Below are 26,955 nucleotides of genomic sequence, written 5' to 3' on the forward strand. Positions count from 1 at the left end.
CGGGAAAGAACAAAAGCAAAACCCAAAGGACTCCCTCTCTCATGATGGATTTTAAAGTCCTCCTGACAGGGAGGGGAAGCATTTTTAAAAGAAGTTGTTGTCATTTTTTCCTTCAATCCGGCTGGCTATATTTGAAGCCTCCCTCTGTAGGAATCTGTGCTTTTGCAATCTCTAAAGGACCATGGTAAGTAAACAGGACAGCTTGGAGCACCCCAGACCAAGGTCTTGTTTCTCCTCAATGAAAGACACTTTACCCAAGGTTCTTTCAGGATCAACCAGCAGCAGGCACTGCCCTTCTTCCTTGCTTCTATCCCACAGAGGGGATGCCTCACACAGAGCTCTGTCCTGCTCCTTCCAGTGCCGCTTTGTCTCTGTCTACTATCACCAACTCATTTCTTTATACCAACTGCCCTGCTCCACCACATGCCCACCTGGACATGCTGCCTGCCTGACTCCAGGCTCAAGGCACTGCTTCCTTCCAGCCAGGAAGGAAATGCCTTTTTCTTCTGCTACCCCTTCCTGGAACAGGGTAGGCATGTTTCTCAGAGCAGAATTGCTTGGCCCTTTTCTAGGGCTGTCATAACAATGTACCACAAAGTAGGTGGCTTAAAACAGTATAAATCATTCTCTCATAGTTCTAGAAGCTACAAGTCCAAAATCAAGGACTTAGAGCCATGTTCTCTACAGAGGCTCTATGGGATAATTGTTCCTTGCCTCTTTTTTTGGCTTCTGGTGCTTGCCCGTAATCTTTGGCATTCCTTGGCTTGTAAACACATTGCTCTAATTTCTGCCTATGTCGTCACATGGCATTCTATTCTTTGTCTCCCTGTGTGTTCTCTGACTTCCAGTGGCAGTCTCCTCTGTGTTTGTGGGCAAACTTCTTCTAAGGATATCAGACATCAGATTTAGGGCCCATCCTATTCCAATGTTACCTTAACTTGATTATACCTAAAAGATCCTATTTCCCAGTACGGTCACATTCTAGGTGGGCATGAATTTGGGGGGGACACTATTCAACCCAGTACAAGTCTAGATGAGCAGTTTTCCTTGTGGAGGTTTTTCTTTACAAAGCAAAAAGGCACACGTGGCCTGATGGATTCCAAACCCTGTACACACTGTGTGCCCACTACTCCCTCCCACACCTAGGGCTGTGGGTGAATCTGGCACTGTGGCATAAGCTCTTCCTCATTTCTGACTTTTCTGGCAAAGGCTTGTTCTCCCTCTCTGGAGTCAGGCTTCACTGGCTTCCTGCATGCTCAGCTCTTTCAATAAGAGTGACCCCAATCATGGAAGGATTTAAGGAGTGCAGGGATCCTTTCCAATAGATGGCCAGTTTGAATGTCACCAAGCAGCTTCCCTAGTCTTATGCAGTGTGACCTCAGGCTACATCTCCTCTCTGCAGGAATCTGTGGTCTGGCCAGTAGCTCTGTTTATACTTCTTCCATTATTAGAATTAGAGATTCCACCTGCCACAAACTGGCACATACCCACAGTGAAGGGAGAGCATTGCCAGGTGTAAGAACAAGAACCTTGGCACAGCAAATAAGCCATGGTTCCAGCTGGGCTGCCTACCACACAGTCACAGCCATGTCACCCAACCTCTTTCTACTTTTGGTATCTAGATCAATAAGTGCTTCAGATTATCAAATGAGAGACATCTGTACATATCAACACATTCCAAGAGACAAAGTCCTTTCCACGGAGATAAGTACATATTGAAGCCCCATATTTGCAAGTGTTTCTGAAACATATCTGTTGTCAAATGATGTGAAAGACAATACCAGAAACCTCATAAGGAGGTTACAATTGTCATTTTCCACTTTGAAGTAGTCAGAGGGTGGGCAGAGAGAGGTCCATAAATGAGTCAGATAATAAGGATTCTCCCAGGCAAAGTGAGGCTCACCTCACTCAGAATAAACATAAGAATTAGTAACATTATTCAGAGTCTGGTTGAGGACAGAAAAATGGCAAGCCATCCTATGAAGGAAGTCATAAGGGTGTAATGATGTGATGTAAATTTTATGTATGGGCTATATTATAGAACACAAAGAATGCTTGACAGAAGTTCTTTTACCTCAATTCCTTCTTTGTTTAAGGCATATTCATCAAAATTCAAAATAGCTATCTTAATTGTCCTTGGAGGGGGCAGCACCGTCAGACCAATATTGATGGCATTGCTCCTCTTGGAATCTAGAACGATGATCTCCTGCCTTTTTCCATCTGCAGCAGTTTTCTGGATGATAGAACAAGGAAAACCAAAGATTAGTGCATCATCTTGGGTCCTTTCTGTGCTCATTATTAAAAGCAAACTCACTCCTTATTTAGTGATGAAAACAAATGGCCCTGATTCAGCTTAGGGAAGAACTGGCTACTGCTCAGCACAGAGGAAAGAGATCAAGGATTTGGTGCTGAGAAGCCGCCAAGCTTGGGTCAGCAATGGAACTTCACAAGTCAGACACATTACAAAATAAAATTGATTTTCCTTCTATCAGGAAAAATGTGATATTTTGCAAGGAGAAAGAAAACCTGTTTTTTTCCATAAAAGCAGTGAAAACAAAACTAGAACCTTTCAGCGTTACTTTCCTGTGGGCTGCAAGGTGTCAGAATGTGCCTTGATTGGCCTACTACGTATGGTGTGTGCCTGGAGAATTGCGTACACATGCTAAGCAGACAGACTGAGGGGAAGAGTCCAGCATGGCTGGCCTCTGAGCATCTCAGATCCCTGGCTGCACTGTCTCAGGCCTTCCCTCACCATTCAAATTTCCTATGCCCTTTAGACCAGACTATCTCCATCTTTCCGCCACGCTTAGCCATCTGTGTTGCTGCCCATTGGGGGTGGTGAAGTGGGGCTTCTTCTCTTCCAAGGAAGATAAACAAAAACTTCTGTACTGACGAAGAGGAGTGAGGAACAAGTAGGCACAGAGACCAAAGAGAACAGGGGACCAAGGGGTCCTAACATTCTCATAGTGTCTTTGTTTGCGTGGCTTCCTGGCTAGCGTGGGTAACCATCAGAGGTAGGCCCGAGGCCTCCCTCATCCTTGTGGTCTGCCTAGGGCTAGTATTTAGTCAAACTCAGTAAGTGTGCATTACAAACTGAATGTTTCTATCTTCTCCAAATCATATGTTGCAGTCATAACTCCTAATTTTATGGTATTTGATGGTATTTGGAGGTATAGCCTTTGGAGTAATTAGATTTGGGTGAGGATCTCAAGAGTGGGGTACTTATGATAGGATTAGTGTCCTTACAAGAAAAAAACAGAGAACTAGCTCTCTCTCCTTCCACTATACAGCAAGAAACTGGCCTCTGAAAGCCTGGAAGACAGCCCTCACCAGGAGCCAAATTGGCCAGCACCTTGATCTTGGACTTTCCCAGTCTCAAGAACAAGAAGAAATAAATTTCTGTTGTTTAAGCTATCAAATTTATGGTGGCTTATTATGGAGGCCTTGGCAAACAAAGACTGAGACAACACTTGTCACCTCACAGAGCTGTGACACAGTTGTACCCCTCTACCCTTCAGCAGTCAGGATGTAGGTGGCAATGTGGGATGGGTGGGAAGAGACCTGGCTGAGCAAGCTCCTTGCTCTTTCTCAGTGGGACAGTGATTATTGTGAATTGTCTAACAAGCCTAGAATGGCAAGATGAGTAAGGCACACTCAGCACAGTGATGGGTGTGCTCACCTGTGAGGGGTTCGACCTCGGGCAGCTGTAATAACTCACCTGGTGAAGTGGTCAGGTTTAGCAAGAATTGACCCTGGACCTGAACCCTAAAGAGCATCTGGGAAGCAGATAAGTAGATAAGAAGCACAGCTGCTTGTTCAGGTTGTTGGGAACTGCCAGGGATGGGGCTGCAGGTTTGATGGGACCTCTTCCCCATGGGCCAGTGGAGGGGCTCTGATTACACCCTGCAGCTAAACACTCAGAGCAGTTAACTGCCAGGCACCGGGAAGTCTCACTGTCTCCGTGGAAGCACACAACCTGGCTGGGCCTAGGAGCAACTGAGCCATCTGGAGGCAGCACTAGAAACAGGAAGCCTTCAAATTGAAACAGACTAACGTCCTCCTGGGCCCTCCCAACTTAATTGGTAAAATTCTATTTTAGATCCCTAACTATGCATTTGGGAATAAACTCAAATTTCTTCATGCTGAAAACATCCCAGCTGTTTTGAGGCCTGGTGGCCAGGAGGGACAATTCCCGTGGGTGTGGTCATGGGCTTTGAACAGTGGCTTCCAGGGATATGTGGCATAGATGCCTCCTGGCTCTGTAGGGCCGGCTTTGTCTTCCACATATTTAATCAAATAAATTCATCAGAAGCTGCTGAAAATTCTCCATTTAGCTTTTAAATCTAATTTAAAATAGTGCATGTTATGTGAAATTCTAAGAAGGGATGAGAAAGGTTTGACAAAATGCTCAATATAGGCTATAAAGAGAGATGGTACATCCTGTGATACCAATTTGGCTGGGGTACCTGCTTCTCCAGGCTCTGCAGGGCACCTGCTCAAAATTCATTACCTCTTCTTGGATCACCACCAGAACCCCTGATTTTTTCTTAAGCTGGCAATGTGTCTGTTAAAAAAATTACCTTTCCGCTCCTTTTGCATTTTAAGCTGGCTCTGTGACTTAGTTCTGACTTTTAGAACAGTAAACCATGCCTTTGCCCTTCTGCTTCCTGCCTAGAATGTAGATGTGTGGCCTGGAGGCATAACTGCAAACACTTTGGGAGAATATGGATGAAGGCAAGAAGACGGCACCAAGGATTCTCTGGGAATTGTTAGCCCTTAGGCTCTCGTCTATACAGTCTTGTCACTCTAAGAGTATGGAGAGAGGCCTGTGTAGGCCTGGCTAGCCCAGCTGGAGGTTTTGCAGAGATGAGAAAAAGATGGCCTCCAATAGGGAGAAACAGCCCCATGGCAAACAGCTGCCCATAAGCAGCTTGGGAAAGAAGCACCACTCATATTTTGGCCTCTTCCTTGGGAACCTGTGTCCACAAGTGGCAAACAACCTGTACAGGTCTGTGTGGCAGCTCTGCCTTGACAGGAATTCCACTCACACAGGTAACAGTGGACACACCCACAGGATATCCTGTAAGACAGAGAGGCAAACCACTCCCAGAACCAGCTCTACTGAGCAGTACAATGGGGAGAGCTGTTCCCACAGCTGACCCTCCACATTTTTGGAGCACTCCCATCCACAGTGTGAAGGAGAGATAAGAATTAAATGAATATCTGAAATTCATTCATTTTAGCAGACAGGTATTTTAAACATCATTCTTTATAATTAAAATAAACCTCTACCTGATGCTTCTGAGCACTCACATGTCTTCCAGTCTGCTCTGCCCACGACGAGGGAGTGGCTCAGGTGGAATGTTCATCACAACTTTCCCTCCTACATAACCTACAGCCACATCTGCAAGAGCAAGCCAGAGCTCTCTGTGCTTGAGAGTACATGCCCATGTCAGAAGACGAGCATTTACCAGTTCTGATCCACTCTAATTGTCCTTCCAGATCAAAGCCCGAGATCAGCAACAATGAACATCACTAGATCCCCTGACAGTAGAACTGCTGTCCTTTCTTTCACAGAGAGGGTCTGTGCCCATTCCTCCTTTACCATTCCTACTACCTCCACCCTGAACCTCACCCATGAGCACCACCCTTCCTCCCAGCCTCTCAGAGCAGCTCACCATCAGCCTCCTGATTCTAGTCTTTTCTCCCATCTTATACTTGCCAAATGTCTTTCTCAGACTCCTTTCTTTATTGATTGCATTTCTTTGATCAGAAAACCATGGGGACAGTTCATGGCTAATAATTAGAAAATTAGGAAACTGGCCAGACACAGTGGCTCAAGACTGTAACCCTAATTAACTCAGGAGGCAGAGATCAGAAGAATCACAGTTCAAAGGAAGTGGGGGGCAGGGTTTCATGATCCCATCTCAACAATGGCAGGTGTGGTGGCACACACCTATCATTTCAACTACATGGAGAGGATCACAGTCCAGGCTGACCCGGAGGTCATGGGGGGGGGCAGATGAAGGGGAGGGTGGGGAGGGAGGGAAGCAAGACCCGATCTCAGAAATAATCAACACAAAAAGGACAGGTTTGGTGGCTCAAATGTAGCATCTCTGCCTAGCAAATGTGAAGCCTTGAGTTGAATCTCCAAGTACCACCAAGAAAAAGAAAGGAAAGAAGGAAAAAAGAAAGGAAAGAAGAGATGGAGGAAAGGGAGGGAGGGAGCAAGGGGGGGAGGGAGGGAGGGAGCGAGGGAAGAAGGAAAGAAGGAAGGAAGGAAGGAAGGAAGGAAGGAAGGAAGGAACTGGCCAGTGATAGAGAGGGGAAATAAAGCAGGAGCCAGAGAAGGAAGAGTCTTTGATCCCTGTGCTGGGGAAGAGAAAGTTGTTTTGCATTTGATAGGAGGCCAGAGACAAAACACATGGCCCCAAATGGTACTCAAACAAGGAAATAAAACCCAAACCTCTTGAAATACCAAAATGGGCAGGACCTACTGAAAAAAAATGATAACAATTTTCTTGAAAGTAATGAAAGAGGACTTGTATAAATGGAAAAGTTCATGTTCTCAGATAGGAAGTCTTGTAAGTCTACTATGTATCTTTCATCTAATATATATATTTAAAATAATTCTATCAAATTCCAATTAAGTTTGTTTTTTGGAATTAGAAAAAGTACATTCTTAACATAAAAGGCTATATGTATTTTAAAAGTCAACAATATTCATAGAAACTTGAGTTATATGTAATATCTACCCAATCAGCTATAAAAGCCTATTGTAAAACTGAAACTGTATGGGTCAGGTACTAGAATAGCTGCAATTATAGAACAGGATAGAATGGTAGCATAGAAAATATCTTATACAATGGTCCAGGTCATTACAACAAAGACACTAAGATTAGTAACCCAAAATCTAGCATGAAAGGGTAATTTCTAACATGGGAACCAAAAAAGGAAGTTTAAGTCAAATAAACCAATATGGTGAGTGAACCCCATGTCAGAGTGGATTGACTAACACTTCCCTTCTTAGGAAGAAAAAAGGCCAGAAGAAAGCAGGAAGAAAGGTTGGATGGGAATAGCCAAGGGTCACCGTGGCTGTCCACCTCTGCTGACTGCAGTCTCAAGAAATTACTAGAAATGGCAGATGACCAAAAACCTGAGCAGAGGCAGACGAGTATGAGAAACAAGCTCAGTTCTCCAGCAGTCTCTTTCCAATTTATTGATTGCCTCTTTTTACTATCTCATTTCCTCAAACAGGCATTTCCTGGATGCCTTTCAGATACCTGATACTCAAATGGGAATACTTCCATGGGGACTAACAAAAAGAAATGCACACCTATGAAGAGCTGGAGCCCCCCTACACCACTGGTCAGCTCTGAGGCAACAGGAATCCAGGGTTTCTAACTCAATTCTTTGGTAGAAGGTCAGTCAGTCAATCCCCTGGCCTCTTTCAAGAACTACTGGAAGGAAGAGACAAAGGAAGGAGGTACCTGTGGGCCCAGGGCCCACACCAAGACTTCTAAACTGGAGGACAACTGGATGTGGAAACAGGAACCATCTCTGTGGCACATCAGCAAAAGTGTGGACATGAGGCAGTGTGAAGGAAATTACTATGGGGCTATGTCTGAATATGCTACTTTCCCAAATATGTTCAGAACTGTTCAGGGAGAAGAGATCTTGTTTCTTTAAGGAAGGAGGGGGGACCTTGGGAAGAAGCCAGGCTTTGGTTTAGTTCCAGAAAGTCTAGGTAGGCTGAACTCTTATCACAGAGCTACCCCTCCCTGCCCCTTTCAAAGCTACAGCTACCAGCTACTGGGTAATCTCCAATGTGACCATAGTAGCCCTTTCCCACCAGAGGCAAGACAGTCTCTGGAGAAATGGTTTGGGCTTAGATGCCATGTAGGGTTTTTGTTTTTGACTTGGCCAAGAACCCTGTAGGAGGCAAAGGCAGGGGTGTGAACAGCCAAGATGGATGAGAGACAGAGGTTACCCTCTGTGTCCAGAGGAACAGAGAACTGTTAAGAAGGAGGAGCAGGAAGGTGGTCATTAAGGCATCTCAGCTCCTTTCTCTCAAGTTGCCCCAAAGGGGTGAGTGTCCAGTTTGCAGGAAGGCAGAGATGAGCTCCAAAGGCCAGAAGAATTATAGGACTTCATGAAGTATAGAGGAGGTAGCCAACCTAAGTAGTGATGCCTAACTGCCAATGGCGAGGGAAAGGGCTATGACTGTTTCCTGCAGCACCAGATCTTCTGGTAATTGGCTATCTGGGTTAGGGATGTGCCCTCTAGAACTAGGAGCCCTAAAAGGTAGCCCTGCAAGTTCAGCCACTCCACAGGGTAATAAGAGTATTTTCTGGAACAGCCAGATTATTAGGCTCAGCTGGAAACAAGCAGTTCACCTAAGGGTTAACACAGCTCTGTTTGATGCATAGATGTATGACAAAATGCCGTACTGGGTAGAGATACAAAAATTAGGCTTTGGGACAGATCAGTTATTGCCTCTAAAAACAAATATTTTAGAATCTGCAAGTAAGGACTCAGTCTTGATTCTGACTGGCAATTGAGGGTGGGTGACAAGTGTGCAAGCATGATCTCAACCTTGTCAGAAAAGACCCTAAGTTTCCTTTTGAGTCATTCAATATGGAAAAGTGACGGCTGAGGCATCAGGCAGCAGTTACATAGTAATCATTAAGCTTAAAATTTCCTGAAATGCTGACACAATGGATCACCCCTTAGAAATTTTAAAGAGTACTCTTACTAGGAACAGAGGATGTAGTATTTAAAAAGTGAGCATCCAAACACATAGAACTTGTCACTCCAGAAGGTGCTGTGACTGAAAAGAGAACATACTCTAAGAATGTGATAAGTCTGGAGAACTCATAGTGTCCTGGAGAATGCCACTAAAGAAAGGTGACCAGCCTCTGTGCCCATTCTCAACATCCCTGTCAGAAACCCTAGGTCTGTGCCTGGCTCAGCAAGGCAGTTAAAGAAATGGTAAATCATTCCTCCTTACTCCCTGCTCACTGCCAAAAGAGTGACGCCACAGGGTATTTTCAAAACTGTCTGTTGAGAAAGTGACAGTTACAAGGATGCAGTGATACAGATTTCACAAGGATGAGACAACTATGGAATTTTCCTAAAATCTTGCAACAAGGGAAATGGTGAGATACAGAGCAAAGCATTAAGGCAAAACAATAACAACAACGAAAACCAACAAAACAAAACAAACCCAAATCTAAATAAAGGTCACAAAAAGATTAGGCATAGGCTTGCCTTATTGTTAAGCAAAAGAAAAAGTATTAATTTCTTCTTTGATAGCAATGGTTAAACAGTCAGACATTTTGTGCTGGTTTTGTTTCTCATAAGGAGACTTATGAGAGACATTCTCCCATCCAAGTACTAACCAGGCCCGACCCTGCTTAGCTTCCGAGATCAGACGAGATCAGGCATGTTCAGGGTGGTGTGGCCGTAGACATGTGAGACTTTCTTATTCACTGTGCTGGTGTGACAGGCATAAAAAGTTGTGTTTAGAATTTCCAGGTAGAATTCTGGGTTTCTGAGGTTGATGTTAAATAAAATAACATAGTCCCTTAGATCCTGAACTTGAAAATAGGGTAGGCAGGTTTGTGTCTCTTCTCAGGATAATAAATCAGGTCAGGGCATCACTGTGGAAGGTGGGGGGGGGGGAATGCAATGCTTCTTTGGTGCCTCATTTGTCACTTAAATCAGTGATTTATGACCTTGGTTGTACTTTACAGTCCCTGAGGTATTTTAAAAATCAGCCAGGCTGAGGCTTATCCCCTAGCCAACTAAATCATCTCCAAATTTGCTTAAAAAGTATTGCTAATAGTCTATATGAACTTCAGGCAAATACATTGCTCCAAATCCATTCTGGAATTTTCCCCAGTGCCGGCCCCACCACCACCACCAGTGCTTCCTGATATACCTAAGGAACCCAACAGAGACAATGTAAAGTCCTTAATGGGGAAACTAAGATCCCTTCCTTCTGGTCTCCTACTTCCCTCCATGCTTGTCTTCTCCTGGTGGAAAGGTGCCTTTGGGAGTAGAAGGAGCTATACTTCTCTACATGGAAGGTCATTTACTGGCGTTCATCAGAATGGCACCAAGTGCAGACCCTCCAGGGCTTTCTGCCCAGACATCTTTGCCAGGGTTCACTTTAACCATCTTCCATGTGATTCACATCTCAGAGCAGCAGCAGAAATGTAACACGATGAAACTTAGCATAGGATTTCTTTCTCTACGAAATGCAATAATGTCATCTCAGTAAATACATATATTTCTATCTATCTATACACACACACACACACTCTTCCCACTGAGAGAGGAGTGGATCCTGTTTCAGAAACCATTTAGAAAGAACACAAGCACACACCCTTTTGTTCTTATCATGTTCAGTAAGTAGTCACTCAGCCTTGGGTTTGGCTGGAATCTGAATCTGTTTGGAGGTGACTTGGATGACCGTGGCTATGCCCTATAACTCTGGTCTGGCGTTAGTTTTCCAATGGAAGCTGAAAGCAATTCCCTTCATTTTGTGCTGTCTTGTAAAGTCTGTTTCATTTTGTTGCTGTCTATTGTGTTTAATGAAAAACTTCTCATGAGCCAGAATTCGGAAGTGGTTGTTTACAGCTATGTTTTATGAAAATCACAATCAATGATTAGGAATGGAAGTAAAATTGGTTATATCTGCCTTGATCACATATACAAAATTGATTCACCTCTCCAACGTGATGTTTAAATCCTAATTTGCATTCTCATCTTTTATGACATCTTGCAGATTAGTTCCTGCTCACATTTTCTATTCAAAACACCAAAGGTATAGGCTCCTGGGTCTCACTTGTAGAACATTCTGGAATCAATTTGGTAAACTTCTCAGTATAATTGTCTTTCAATATCCATAGAGGGATGGCTACAGGACCCTCAAGGACACCATAATCCTCAGATGCTGACATCCCTTCCATAAAATGCCACATTTTCATATGACCTATGCACATCTTCTCATGTACTTTAAATCGCCTACAGCCATAACAACCTGAATGCACCCGATCTCATCTCATATACTTTAACTATTTCTAGATCACTTACATTATCTAATGAATGAAAATGTTATGTACCTAGCTGTCATACTTTTGCTTAGGCAATAATGACGAGGAAGTTTGTTCAAGTTCAGTAGCGATGCACTTTTTGGGGGGATATTTTCCATCTGCTGTTGGTACAATGGGCAGATGCAGAACCCACAGAGATGGATGATTATTATTTTCTCTTAGGTTCCCACTTTACAGAACTAGGCCAACATTTAGCTGTTAGCTAGGTATTACAGTATTTTAAGATGTAACTATTTACTTTGCGTAGGAATGGACCTTTGGGCTACTGAGATGGCAGAAGCCAAAATCTTATCACCAACCAAATCATCTATAGTGGCACCAAGAATAGGAGGGAGGCAGGTGAACCACTCATTTTAGGTGTTCAAGAAAAACTAATTATTTCCTATGTAAAAAAGGAAGTTAGATGTGCCTTTACTGACAAACTACGAATCTTTCCTCCCAACCCTAAGTCAAGAAGCAGCCTTTCCCTGGTAACCTCTAAGGGTGACGAGCAATTACAAGAAGCCAAGTGGCACAGGCAGGCAAACGAGCACAGGAGGGGTAAGGGGAAGACAGCACTCAATTGGGTCAGTGGGTCAAAGGGTGGAGGTAGTGAGGCAGGTCATAGGTACCTCCTGTTAACCAGAGACTGCTCTTACTCCCAGATGTTCTTCTTCTTCCCAAATGCCAGGCTGAATATAGGAACTAGCCTGGGGTATGTGGGTGGCCCAGCACCACGTGATACCAGTGCGGAAAAGTCAAGACATAGATTGTGTGGGTGGCTAGCGCAGCCTTCCTTGGTATTATTTTCTGGAGAGGATAAGAGCTGAGCTGGCATTGAGCTGAAGGACAGGACTGACCAGGTATGGCTTTTCACATTAGATTTCAACAGTCTAGATTTACAAATGAAGAAGCTTTCACTCTGGCTTGAGGGGATTCCTAAGGCTGAAAATGATTCAGATTCATGTCCTCACTGAAACTGACTCAAGCAGCTTTACACTTGTCCCAAAGATGATCAATGGATGGAACACCACATGGAGTTAGAAGTGACTCATAATAATAAATGTTTACAGGTATACTTTACAAAATGCTTTTTCAAAGGTAAAGTCAACAGGGCATTACAGTTGGGGAAGATGAGAGTCAAGGATAATACGGGAATGGCAGTACCATTGCTGAAGACAGGGAAAACAGTACTGAGAACCAGGAGGCACAGAGAACTATGACTGGTTAAGTCTGTCTATTTCTTTGATCTTCCACCTAAGGCAGAAGGACTGAGGAGGTTGGACTAGAGTCACTACCATACAATTACTGATGTTCTTCTGAGATTGAGATCCAAAGATTTGCAAAGGAGAGGCAAAATAACAGAATGCCCATTTCACTTTTTCCATGTTTTTTTTTTTTTTTGAAATGTGGTAGATATCTCTAACATAAAAAGTTGTTACTTTAACCATTTTTGGGTATACAATTGTAAGTGACATTAACCAGATTCAAAATGTTGTGCAACTTCTACCATTGTCCATCATCATTTTCAGTATGCTGGACAGACACTCTGTACTTGTTAAATAAAAATCCAGTTGCCTCCTCCTCTCAGGCCTGGCCAAAAAAAAAAAAAAATTCTTTTTCATCATTCTCTAACTTCCTGAAAAGAGAAGATGGTCTTTTTTTTTCATTTTTGGCAGTTCTGGGATTTGAACTTAGGGCTTCCCGCTTGCTAAGCAGGTGTTTTTCCACTTGAGCCACTCCTCTGGTCCTTTTTGCTTTGGTTATTTTTGAGATAGCATCTTGCATTTATGCCTAAGCCATCCTGGACCATGATCCTCCTATTTATGTTTCCTGGGTAGGCGGGATGACAGGCAAGCACCACGACACCCAGCTTTTATTGGTTGAGATGGAGTTTTGTGAACTTTTTGCCCAGACTGGCCTTGAAACATGATCTTCCCAATCTCTACCTCCCAAGTAGCTAGGATTACAGGTGGGAGCCACCATGCCTGCTGGAGATGATGATCTTAAGCCTGTTCTAAAACTGGAATATACCCTGAATCACAAGCATTTAAAAAATTTCTTTAAAGAGAATTTTTGCTTACATGAAGATATGTAAAGGAGGCATTACGAACACACTGAACCATGAGAAAGCCAATCTGTTATCTGGTATCTTACAGTTTTTTATCAGTGTTCACTAGCCATGGGTTTCCGTTTATGATGCTCATTTTGTGTGTAGTGTAGTGTTTCCCATATATAAATATGGTACAGCATCTTTGTCAGTGATTCCATAGCCTATAGGTCTTCAAATATTTAGGAAAACCAAGAAATCTGGGTGCATGTGAAGTATTTACAGGATGCTAAATAAATGGCTATTGAGAAGCTTCTAAATAGTTGCAGCATGCTGGCTCACTTAGGAGATGATTCAAAGAAATGTCACTTAACTTACTGCCTTTGCAAAAGCATCAACATCAAGTGGCTACAGCTGAAATTTGAAATACTAACATCAACCATAATCCAGCAAGCTCACTTTTCTCTAGTTAACACCGACATTGCTATAGGACTGTCCAGCCTTTTGTCTTCTGCTTAGGCTATCTCATTCTTAGAGAGGTTATTTTTGAATGTGGCACGGGAATACCATTCTAAAGGTGATGTTTATGCCAGTAGAGTTATTGCCAAGGCAACAAGAAGTAGGGAATTTTAGAGAACAAATCTCTTCAGCCTGCCCCCACCCTCCACTGCAAACCAAGAAGCATGGGAGAGCTCAGCCCTACCTTTGTGACAGACATTTCTTTGGATTTAGATTCAAACAGGTGCTCCAGTCTGGAAGTGTCCACCTTAATGGGTTCCAGTTTTGACCACAGGAATTCTCTACAGCGGCGGTTGTTCTTACAAGGCCACTCAAAGGGCCGGACTTCATTCCAGAAAAGACGGATGGTCTTCTTTTTCTTAGTGAATGCGGGCTGACCCCTGGGTACCTGGGACCACCCTAAGCCCTGAGGAGCGTTGCACATCGGAGGAGGAGGAGCCAATAAATTACCGGGGACTGGAGGGGGAGGCACGCTGTCCAACAGGGGTGGAGGAGGTGGGGGCGGCAAACCCAGAAAGGTAGGTGGGGGTGGGGGAGGGGGCCCAGGGGCCTCCCTGTGACCCAAGTCCACGTCCAGGACATCAATGTCATCCTCCTCCCCCAGATCAGTGAAATCCATGTCTTGGATTCTGAGCTCCCTTGGATTAGCCATGAGCTGGTCCCAGATATAATCAGACTCAGTCTTCAGCTGTGTAGGTGTTTCTGAGACCTTGTCATCGGACCCCTCATCGGGAGAGATGGAACCTCTCCCCAGGTCCCCGCTGTTGAATTTCTCAGCAAATGCTTTCACGCTGCCCCGGTTGTCCAAACAGCCCACACCCACCCTCCTGACACTCTCCTCTGGGGCTTGAGAGTTGGCCTGCAGCGTGGATATCCTGGTGGCAAGGCTGGCCACCGCCTCTGCCTCCTGCTCCATCCTCCCAGTCTCGTCCTCACTCCTGCCCTTCTCCTCATCATCTGTGGACTTTCTGTTATGGGCATACAGCATGTCCAGCATGAACCGTTTGTTGGTGAGGATGTCGCCACACTGTCCATTTAAGCCTGCATCTTGAATGCCTGTGGACCACAATCCTGAAAGTACATAGGAGAAAAAAAATGAGAAAGTAGCAAGTGGGTCTCAATTCCACCATAACGTCAATTATGCAATAAGAGGGCTGGACACATGGTAGGGACTTCAGAAGAGACACTAAAATCAATCAAGGCAGAAGGCAGTCATGGCTCATGACTGGCTCTAGGACCCAGGACTCTTCCACATGTGGCAGTGCTCCTGGCTCCTATCTAGGCTATAGGAAAATTTTTCTTGCCTTTTCTGCCTTCCCATGGCAGCTGGTCACAACCTACCCCGCCACAGGTAGCTAAGGGGCACTGTCCTAACTAGTCAAGGAAAAATAGGAAGTGTTTCCCTAGCCCAGGGCAGGTGTTGAAGGGGCTATTAACTTTTGTCTCTGCCTGGATTCTCATTCTGCACCACATAATCCATGCCAACCGCTGTACTTTAAGTTCATGGTCACTCATCTTCAGGAGACTCAAAGCCTGGCAGTCTCCTCCATGCTTTCCCCTAGATGACATATTGCAGACTTCCCAGCCCATCTCGTTCTCAGGGGTCGCCTTGCTTCCTCATTCACCAGCTTAACAGATGCAGTCAGAAGAGACCTTCTAGAGCCTCCATTGCACCGCCAAGCCTCCCACTTGCACCTGACACCCAGGACACAGCCTCCTTCCTGAGCCTACCCAGAAACTGTCCCCCTTAGCAGGACTCATCATTAGGAACCACTCCAGTGATTTGTGTCTTTTATCTCCTAATACTCCTCACACTAGATCCTGCTTTTTTGTGGTAGAAGCAAATTTTTAAGTCCTTCAATTAAAAAAAAAATGCCTCTCTTGACTCCCCTTACGTCTCCACCTATAATTCAACTTTTCTCCTTTCCGTTAAGGTAAAGCTACTTTTTTTCTTAAGTTTTTTTTAATTTGTTTGTTGTTGTTATATTGTTGTTGTGCTTTGGGTATGTTGTAACATTTACAAAAGTTCTTACACTGTATCATAGCTGAATTCTCCCCCTCCATCATTCTCCATTATCTGTCCTTCCCCCCATTCCTAGAATAGTTTCAACACTCATTTTTCCATTTTCATACATGAGAACATAATATTCCCATTACATTTGTTCTCTAGTTTCACTCTAGAACTCAGACGAATGGAGGTCTTGCTCCCACTACCCTTCAAAACTGTTGCTTTCTAGGAACAGTTCCTGGAAAGGTGACCAATGACTTTCATGTTGCATTAGACTCAGCCAATCACTGTCCTTCACAGGTATCCTTCCTGGATATGACATTTACCTGGTTTGCTTCTTTCTTTTTGGTTATTGCTTCCTAGCTTCCTTTGCTGATTCCTCATCTTTAACCTTTAAATTTCCTTAGACCTCATATCTCCATTTACCCACACTTTTGTAGTCACCGACTCATCTAGTCTCAAGGCTTTCAATATCATCCATAATCAGGTCTTCTGTCCCTAACCTTCACCAAAGTTGTTTCTCTGCCAGTGGTTTGCTTGCTCAGCAATGGCACAGTCTCCATTTTTGGAAAGTTGTCCTTATTTAGAAGAGTATTATATAATCTAATTTAGGAAAGTTTTGTTTCTGGTCTTATTTTTACTAATCCAGCTTGACCCAGATATGATGAATTCTTAATACTACACATAATAAACCAATTTTAAAGCTAAATTGATCAAGAGGACTTACCCTACACACCGTACTATGACCATAATTCCATTAAATGTGAATAATACTGGCAGAATTTGGAAGACTAACTATGAATTTGAAAGAAATTATGTAAATATTAGCCCATACACTTTTAACCAGACACAAGATTTTCAGCACAATAATTTCTGATATAAATTAATAAAGTCTTTTGGTCCTTCCTTATTCATCAAATTTACTGATAACATAGAGAATAAAATCTAATAGTATATTCTAACTTGGAAAAAGTATAATAGTAACTATTTTAGACTCAGCCATTGATTAACAGGTATGCTTAATTCATTCATTCGATTTTCACTCAGTCTTCCATGCTTCAGAGTATTTTCAGTCTAGGAACTAAGATGCCATGCATGGATCATGGCACTAACTGGCAAGTCATTGTGGAGCCTTGGAACTTGCATGCGTGCTCCTTGTATGTGGCTTAATGAAGATGAGCCCGTAAGCCGTGACTCCCCTGCTGAGGAGTGTCCGTTCAGGAGGCAGCATTCTATTCGATGGCACACAAGTCATGAGTAGAAAAACCCATGTCATGGATCATGCAAATTATTTACAGCTTCTATAACCTTTGGTGGCATCTCCCTATGCCCTGGTGAGGTTTTTGAGACCTAAACCTATACTCTAGCAATCCACTGGGTGCTGCTAATCATAAAGTCCCCCTCACACAGGTGATCCAAGTGACTGTCATTACACAAGGAAAAACTTTTACATTACACCCAAGAACAGAGTGTTCCTGAGAATAATGTAGGAAACTACTTAGATCCTGTATGTCACCGTTCAGTAACATATCAAATTCACCCCCACACACCATGACCCACAATATTTTGGAAATACTCAATCCATTTTAAAAAGACCTATTCCTTTCTGAAAAGTTCAGTCATCATGTTTGATATACTTCATTTAAAACAATCCTTTTTTCGTGGTACTGGGGGGTTGAACTCAGGGCTTCACCTTTGCTAGGCGGGCATACTTCCACTTGACCATTCCACCAGCCCACAATCCCTATCTTAAAACAGAAAATAGAGACAAACTGGTCTCTAAACTTAAATCAGAACCTGGAAAAGGCTGTCATTACTATTAAAACCAATTAAACAAACAGAGGGAGATGAGAAGTGTCCTTTTTATAACTCATCCCTCAGGAAAAGACCTCTTTATCTGGGCCCTTTATGCCATCTGTGGGAGTGAGAGGTGAAACACACAGCAGAGGGCTTGGGTTCACCTTCCTATCAGGTAGGAGGCTGCTGGTTGGCTGTGTGTGACATCTCTTGACAGTGAGTGACACGGCTGGGGAAGTGAGATGTCCCCACAGGTCACCTTTGGAGTAAGCCTATAGCCAGACTCAACAGCAAACCAGGTTCTCTGCCCCACGGTTTGTTGGAATGTACTAAGAAAGGAGTTTTATTTACCAGTCACCCTGTCCTTAGCGAGCTTGTCCTCTTTCTCCTCCCTCTCCAACGTGCTGCTGGAGGATGAGATGCTGGAGGCAGAGCAGTTGTCTCTCTCATTCACCTCCTCGTTCTGCCTCTCTTTTTCACTGAGGGAAGCTCTGTCTTCTGGTTCTGGCTCCAGTGTCCGATCCTCTTCCCTCTCTGCTCCTCCTGGGGCCAAGGCTAGGTCCTGGCTGGCTTCATCAGCAACCTGCTCGGCCTCTGGTTCAGGCTTAGGATCCCCAGAACTCACTAGTGGAAACAAGAGTAGAGATTACAGTGACAACAGGGAGTTCTTAGGGGTTCATAAGATGTGAGGATGGAGGTGACATTAATTGCTCTGTGTTGGGTGGAAGTCTAAAGATGGGCCCAAGATTCCTATTCCATGGTTACTCAGTCAAATACTAATGCATGTGCCTCTGTGAAGAGATTATGCAGATGACCTGAAAATCCCAAGTTAGTCAACTTTGAAATATGGAGATTAATTAGGTGGGTGTTTTACCATCAGAGATTTCCAGTTAGCTACAGAAAAGGCAGCATAAGCATCCCTCACATACTGCTGGCTTTCAAGATGAAGGAGATCAAGTGATAGGAATGTGGGTAGCCTCTGGAAGCTGAACCGTGGCTTCCAGAGGAGAATGAACCCTGGCTGAGAGGCAAAAAGGAATGGAAACCTCACTTTTTCAAGTACAAGGAGCTGGGTTCTGCCCATACCCTGAGTGAGCCTGAAGGTGGACTCTTCCAGGACCTTCTGATCAGAGCCCAGCTGACTATAAGCCTGATTATAGCCTCATGACAACCAGGGCTCAACTCTAGCTCAAACACGCAGGACTTCTGACCTACAGAAACTGTGAGATAATCAATGGGTGCTCTTTTCAATCACTACATTTGTGGTAACTTGTTATGCAGCAATAGAAAATAAATACATACTCCTTTTGCCTCTCTGAGGAAAAAGCAAAAAAATCTCAAGTGTGTCAAGTTGAAAAGCAGTAGTAGCCTAATGTTTTCTGAAATCAGTGGCTAAACCAGTGAGGCCTATTACCTTTTGCCTGGATTATGTTTGCTTATGATGTGAAATTAGTCCATGGTTTCGGAACTTATTTAAGAGTCACTCGTGGGCACGGGACTATTTGTAAACCTATCAAACCTGGAGATTTGATGCTTACTGAGATAAAATGCTCAAGTTCTTATGTGCTGCTCCAGGGAGCAGACATGGCTTAGGCTGGTTTATGCATGTTTTTGCTGAGCAAAGCTCACACTTGAGAGTTTTGGATGGGTAGAAAAATGATTGAGAATACAAAAACCTCTGAGTCAACTGCCTCATGTATAGGCCAGAGAAGGATCAGTCGTTCTTGAGGGTTTCACCTCTATCTGGACAAGGCAACATGGCTGAAATCCTGGCAGACACTCCAGGAGTGTGTGCTGGCGCCCTACACATATGCTGCTCAAAGTGATAAAGGAATTCAGGCAGGATCTGTATGTAGCAGGAACTGGAAGGGACCTGCTCAGACCTCACAGGAACCTGCAGATCATACTGCTCTTTCTCTGCAGTGACATCCTGTTAGCTCAGGCTGGTGAAGCAGTGTGCAAAGCCAGCCTCTCAGCCCATTAGTGAGCCAGGGTCTGGCATCACCTAGAGAGTCAGGCCTTACAGGGAGGGCACCCAGCTGCCCTCAGCTTCCTAAGCAAGAAGTCATTCTGCCTGATTCACTGAGGGCAGTCCCCTACCCTTGTCTGCTCTCAGGTTGCCTTCCTCTGAGAATGAGGTAGGGAGGTAGGTAGGGAGAGAAGCAATGGAAGATTCCAACCTTTCCTTGTAGTCCTGCGTAGTTTCCAAAACCACAGAAAAGAAAACCCTCATGGGAATCCCTCTAATGCCCTTCAGGTAGGAAATGGGGGTGGAGGAATGAGGACCTCTACACGTCTGGGACTTGATTCCACATTGTGCTTCTTCTCTGGGGACTCTAGCCTAGCACAGGAACCCACTTCCCAAGAACTTGTGTGTGGGGGAGGGTGGGCAGACAGGGCAGTCTCAGAAGGAAGGTGATATGAGCTCATAATTTCCAGACAAAGATGCCAGGGTTGGCAGTACCAGGAGGGAGCGAAAGGGCCCAGCTCAGAGCCCATGTGCTTGAGAATGGGTATCCCATGTCCTTTTCCTTAAAAGCAAAAACCGGGCTACATAATGAGAAAGAGAGCACATGCCTTTGAGAAAAGTCCCCTTTGGTGTAGAAGGAATTTTTATGGTAATTTCTTTTTCATTTGATAATACAGCATTTAGCAAAAAGATACAAAACCCCATTAGCTTTACAAGCATGGCAAAAGCAAAGTTGAGCAATGGCAGTGTCATCATTTGGTTGACAGAAAGCATATGTGTTTGCACACACTTACTTCAGAATAGCCACATCAAAACGAAAATGTGTTTCCAACAGTCTAGCATGTGGCATGCATGTGAATTTTCATGGATGAGCATCTGGGGAACACTGACAAGGATGCCTGCTGGTGACTCTATCATGGACAGGGAGAGCCATGTCCACTAGCCATCCCCAGGTGCCTATGGAGGCAGAGTAGGGAGGATCTATGACTGATGGTTGCTAGACTTCAGCCTACATGGACCACTCGCCACCTCCCACCTGTCTCATTCCACTTGACATACAGGACTCAAACAGTAACTTGACCCCTTGGATGGACAATGGCTGCCTGGACCATTGTAGTAATGGACATCCAAACTCTGGAAAAGACACACACTCTTAGGAAGAAACAATATAAGGTTATTCTGATATATTATGGCCTAACTTCATGGAATTGGACGTGTAAATTTGTGAGTCCACAGATGGTGATTTTCTTTTTCTCATGACTATATAGGTGGTCATCTCTGGGAAAGCTACTTCCTTCCAAGAATACATGACTCAGTGTCTTCAAGGTCTGACTGCAAAGCTATGAATATTAGATTGTCATAAGATGAACAAATTCAATAATGATCACACACATTCAAGTTGAGCAAAGATGAAGGGCTAAAGGAGTAAGAGTGAACACAGATGGGGGCTTGTTCCTGACCAGCCTTGCACTAAGGCAACACCAAGTTCTTAACCTCAACATACCCTGCCTTAAGAGCGCTCACTACAAGGTATGAATCAGATGTGGTGGTGCATACCTGATCCCAGCTATTCAAGAGGTAGAGGCAGGAGGATCTTGAGTTTGAGGTCAGCCCAGGCAGTTAATGAGACCCTGTCTCAAAAACAAAATGAAAACAAAAGGACTAGGGGTATAACTCAAATGACAGAGCACTCTCTTGCATGTACAAAGCCCTGGTTTCAATCCCCAATACCACAAAACTACAACAACACAAAATCTCATTTGCAGGAGTCAGTGGTGTGTGGTCAGGCACTCATTGAAAGATCTGGAGGGAGGAACCAGGCTCTAGAGTGGAGTCATTCCTTAGTGTCTTAATTAAACACAGAGACAACAAGGATGAATGTTCCCTAGGGCCACATCACACCTTTTTCTTATGTGTGGCTTTGGGCCAGCTCTGGTTCACAAATTCCTGTCAATTCTGGTCAAAAGGAAGTACTGAGAGTGGTACCAAGACCCTACACTGAATTCCAGAATGTTCTTCCTCCTCCCCATTTCCATTCTCTTTCATCAGGGCCTCCCTCACCAACACCTCTTTTCACATATTCACTATTATTCTTTTAAGTCACTGTCCCACAGTGAGACCTCCTGCCCTGTGAACAGGAAAAGTATCATCCACCCTCAGAATTCCCAAGGCACAGGAAGAACAATATAAGTCTATAGTCAAAAGGGAACAATTATCTTTGTCACCACTTTGGGGTGAAAGCAGGATTTACAATGCCTGGTTACTACTTGTCCCAGTAGTGAATGAGACTTTCTCCAGTCCAGCATCCAGCAGTGGTGTCTCATGACACATATATTGATGCCCCAGACAGATCCTACTTTGGCACCATGGAGGCTGCAGAGGAACAGAGTGAAGAGAGCCTAAACATTCTGCCAAGGCCTCTGCATGGCAAAGGCAGGTGAGTCCAACCGTCAACACTCATGGGGACACTCCAGCCTCTCAGTGTTGACCAATCACAATATAAAAACATTTATCAATGTGATGTGTGTTCTAGGATCAAAAGCATGGTGTCCTGAGAAGGTACAGCAAGGGTCTCTTGCAAGGCCTACAGGGGATCTGTAAGTCTCTGTGCCAAAAGGACATTTCAGCAGAGATGCCAAAGATGAGGAGGGTGGTGAGAATGTGTGGACAAAAGGAAGGGCACACATGGAGACTTGGAGTACATGGCATGTGGAAGAAGCGAAAGCTGTCCAGAGTGGCTGGAGCTCAGGGGAGCTGGACGGCCATCTGAGGCTGCAATAGTGGGCCTTGTGTGCCAAGGAAGGACCTGGGACTTTACCCTTAAAGGCAGTTAAAGGCTGCTTCCGGGAGAGACAGGCCACGTTTCATTTTGTCTATGAGGTATGGATAAAATGAACAGCTTGGGAACATTTGTGAGCTACAGGTGAGGCTCCTAGTCAATGAGGAATAACACCCGGGGAGCAAAAGCTGCAGAAACTGAGGAGTAGCAAGTGAATGCCAGTCAGTCACCTCAAGACAGGTTTTTACCCAGCACCATGTGGGTAAGAGACACATAGGGAAGAGATTGAGACCCTGGACACCAGGATTTTTTCCCTTGCTGATATCGCCTGGGGAAGGAGCTGTGCTCACCTCCAGTGAGACCAAGGGGCTGGGCAGGGCTGCTGGTTCCCTCTGAGGAATGCTTACAGGGCATTTTGCATGACTAGCTGCTGGAATCCTCACAACCTCTCCATGGAGAGGGCTCTGTGGTGACTCTCAGAAACCAAGGTGGGGAAGACAAGGTGGTCAGGTGGGAAGGGCAGGGTGTCTCCTTCCTAGCACATACCTGAAGGACCCTGCAGCACCACCTTTCAGGGAGGCTCAGGAACGACTGGAATAAACCAAAGGCTGCAAGGCAGGAGCTGCCAGGGCTGTACAGACTCGTCCATAATGTCCTCAGATGGAAGAAGGACACGAAGATATGTCTGCATCTTGGGGGCTGTGCCAGGGAGAAGAACTGCAAGAAGGACTTGGGTTGGTGCCCAGGGCCGTTCTCCCAGCAGGGGGCATGAGGCTGGACGTGGAAGAAGCACATGACAAGACGGCCTGGCAACGTTCAAGGAGTCCACAACTGGGATCTGTCTCCCTGGATTGCAGCCCAAGAGTGCAGACTGACAGATCTCAGCATCGCCAGAATGCACTTAGCAAAGACCAGAAAAATGTGTTTGGCTAGAACTGCACTGACCTGATTCAGAGGGCTTCAAACTAGAGTTTAAGGTTGAGGTGAAAGAATATGAGGGAGGAGGATATGGGAATGGATAGTTTATGCAAAGTGGGAGAAACAATAGAAAGGAAGAGGCCCATGATATCCCAAAGCTGGAGCACAGCCACTAAAAGGAGCATCTTCATCTGGGAGTGAGAGGGGTTGGGGAGCCAGGATGGAATCCCACCAACAAAAGAACCCAGGGAAAGAGAAGTGCCTTGAAGTTCTTCCTGGGAATACAAAAGGCTGAGTTCTTAGGTGAGAACTGGATGATGTATTCTCATGCAGATTTCAGAACTGGGAGAAGGGTGAGAAAAGAGCAGGTCTGAGGATGTCAGCTGACCCCCTCCCTGGTCCACAGCCAGCTGGGGAAGACACTCCTACTATCTTGCTCTCTTTATCCCTCTAAAAGATCTACACTAACAACCTCCTCATCTGGTCCTCATGACCTCACTAGATGTTAGGCCATGTTTGGCCTTAAGTGAGGTAAAAATAAAAGCTACTACATATTGAATGCCTTTTCACTTTGGGGCTGTGCTAGAAACCATATTACATAATCCTATTTAGTTCTCACATCTTCACTATGACGTAAAGATTGATGTCACCATGTGAGAAATGAGGAAGTATAATCAAAAAGGTTAAGCAATTTGCCCAGAGTGACACAGCAGGCTGGATACTCTCAGGCTGCTTCATGCCCTAAGGGGCTTATTTCTCACAGGAGCACTACCTGTGTTTGGCCCTCTTACTTTCAGACAGGTCTGCCACCAGGAGGAACCAGCAAAGGTGGCAGGAAAGGGGCTGGAGTATTTATGCCTTGCTTGCTCCCTTCATGCAGGGACCTAGTCTGGCACAGGTTGTCAAGGCACTATTTCTTTTCCATGGTCTCTGCCCCTTATCCCGCTATGACTTTTACCAACTCCTAGTCATTCACCAAGTTCCTTAAGGATTAAAAGTGGGAACAATGTCTTTAGCTTCCACTAGCTGATTTCTTGGGGTACATCACTACCCTTGATGGCCCTTTGGCCTCCCCATACCTCTGTACAACCCCTCATTGAACATCTCCCCTGTGAGATATGCCATCTGCTTCTAGCAACACCTCACTTGCAAGCAGAACTCATGGAGTGGTGCTGGGACTGGAACCTAGATTGTTTTGCCTGATAAGTCCCGGCTGTTAATTACAACATGATACCCTGTGGTGGGTGACTTATGCCACAAAGGGAAAATATATAATCATTCCTGAAAAAAAACCAGTCACACACATTGTGTACTGATGTTTCAATTCTGCTTTCATCATCCCCAATAGTTGAGTCCTATGACCATTTGGAATCTCTCATCATGCAGTTTTTCTTTGAAGAGATACACTGCTGATAGAAAAGAGCTAAACTTACTAAGTCTTTGGGTGGCTTCAATCAGTTTTAGTCTGTGGTAGTGTCTCAATGACTTTGCCATGACTTGACTTTCTGGCAGGTCTTATGAAACCAAGGGCTGGGCCAGCCAGTCCTATAATAGCTGCTCCAAACTGAGCAGATTCCAGGGACCTCCTCAGTTCAGAGCTAATAACTAACACCATCAACTTTAGACTTGTGGTTTAATCACATAAATCTGAAAAGGTCCCAAGAGAAAAAACTCACAACTTTGAAAATTCTTTAGACTTTGCCTCTGGTGTTGGGCCAGGTCTTGCTAAGCTGTTCACTAAGATTTATCTACAGCAGGCTTTCTCGGCCTCGGTACCATGGGCAGTTTGGGTCAAATAATTCCTTGGGGAAGGCAGTCTCCTGTGCATTGAAGGATGTTTAGCATTCCTGGTTTCTACTCACTAGAGGCCTTTTGCCTCCATCTCTCTCCCACCATTGTGACAAAGAAAGATGTCGCCAGACACCACCAAATGTCCCTAGATTGTAAAAGGGTCACTGGTCAAGAATCTCTGCTCATAGGAATCGTTTCATAAGGATGAGTACAACCAGGCTATTCAAGCTTTACAGAAGAAACACACTATCACCTGTAAAATACTACTTCAGTAGTTAGATTTTAGTGCTAGACTATTCAAAGGGTTCAGGTCCAAGCCACCTGTGAAGTCCCTTAGGGTTTAGAGATTACATAACCACCCTCCATAGTTTCAAGAATCAAGTCTCTCATTTGGTTTCAGTGGAGCCCCAGAAGAGATTCTGGCCACACCACCCCCAAATCCAAACCCTTAAACTAAAGTCACATTTAATACAGCACATCATTCATACTCTTTGAGGTACGTGGGAATTAGGAATGACTAAGAACAAAAACAGTAGATCCTGGTCCCTCATGCCATGATTACTTAGGAACAGGCTCCTGAGTTGGATGTTGGACAGGGTTATAGCGTTACATAAATTACAGTTTTCATTCTCCCTCTTGTTACTCAAATTGTACTTCTGATTGAGTTCACTTGGTCAAAATGTCTACAACACTACCATAAGATCATATAGAATAAAAAGGCATCAGTCAGTTAAAGTTCAATTATTGTGACCTTGATGACACATGGAGTGAATAGTCTATTTCATACTATAAACAGAAAGTAAAAAGCTGTTTAAGGTGATTGTGTTATTTAGTGCTATATCATTATTATTGTTATTATTTTTGCAGTATTGGGGTTTGAACTCAAGGCCTCACACTTGCTAGGCTTCACCCCTTGAACCACACCTCCAGCCTCCATATCATTATCTTAAAGCCAAATTAGATGACCCAAAATTCCAAGCCTTGGTTATGAAGACTTCCACTGAGCTTGTTTACATATCTTTCCTAAAGAGAAACAAACAAGTCTCATTTGGGTTCAAACATGTCAAACAGGATGGACTCCAATCCTCATTCGTCTGTGTCCAGTAAGGCCAGTGGAGCTCCTGGCTTAATAAGATGCTCATTTTCTTACAAAGACAAAGGGGAAGACAAGTCTTTGCTCAAGAATGAAGACACTGTCAATTTCAAATAGCAATCCTTTCCAACAGCCCCTCCAGCTCTGGTCAAGTCTCAGATAGAATCAGTGACATCAAAGGAACACATTAACATTCAAATGGATAGTCCTGAATAATACCACCTAGCAAATAAATTGATGGACCTTGAGTCTTTTTTTGGTCACTTCATTTCTCCAGGCTTCATAATATATGATTTTTTTTTTTTGGCAGTATGGGAATTTAACTCTGGGCCTCATGCATGTTAGGCAAGTGCTCTGTCACTTGGGTCACACCTCAGTCCTTTTGCTTTTAGTTTGTTTTTCCAGCTAGGATCTTGCTACTTTTTGCCTGGTGGGTCTTGTACCTCAATCTTCCTAGCTCCACCTCCCAAGTAGATTATAGGCATGTACAACCACACTTGGCCCTAGGATATGTTTACTTGTAAACAGATGCCTTGATGTGACTCGAGCTGTTTATTGAGACCTGTCAAGTGCCAGGCACTGTGGTAGGGCACAGGAAACTCAGATGTGAAAACTCAGATTTTTCAGGTTAAAGTCTATTAAGTCATAGAAAAGAGACATAAGACCAAAACAACTAATAGCAAAAGAAAACATTAAGGGGAATGATGGAGGAGGTGAATTTAACTGTGATATATTTCATATACTGGAAGAACTTTCATAAATGCCACAATGTACCCCCAGCACAACAATATAAAAGAAAAAAGGAAAGAAAAGAAAACAAAACAAAACATTAGCTCTTCCTGTCCGTAGATTCTGGCCAAACCCAAGCAGAACCTGCTGGCCTGAGATTGGGATGTGGCTAGAAATCTCTTACTTTTAAATTCTTACTCCAA

At 44.3% G+C, this 26,955-nt stretch overlaps 1 protein-coding gene across 13 annotated transcripts in view; it reads right to left on the minus strand.

Moving 5' to 3' along the window:
- The window catches only part of Fhod3 (formin homology 2 domain containing 3), a 489,096-nt gene that overhangs the window by 44,406 nt on the left and 417,735 nt on the right, over positions 1–26,955 (minus strand). For all 13 annotated transcript variants that reach the window (XM_074069983.1, XM_020174902.2, XM_074069991.1 and 10 more), the window contains 3 exons: positions 17,825–18,097; positions 13,853–14,739; positions 2,075–2,233 (listed from right to left, as the gene is read on the minus strand). In XM_074069983.1, coding sequence (XP_073926084.1) covers positions 2,075–2,233; positions 13,853–14,739; positions 17,825–18,097 — 1,319 coding nt within the window. The remainder of the gene's footprint in view (positions 1–2,074; positions 2,234–13,852; positions 14,740–17,824; positions 18,098–26,955) is intronic.

This window comes from Castor canadensis, chromosome 4 (genome assembly GCF_047511655.1).
Source record: "Castor canadensis chromosome 4, mCasCan1.hap1v2, whole genome shotgun sequence".
Classification (NCBI taxonomy): Eukaryota; Metazoa; Chordata; class Mammalia; order Rodentia; family Castoridae; genus Castor; species Castor canadensis.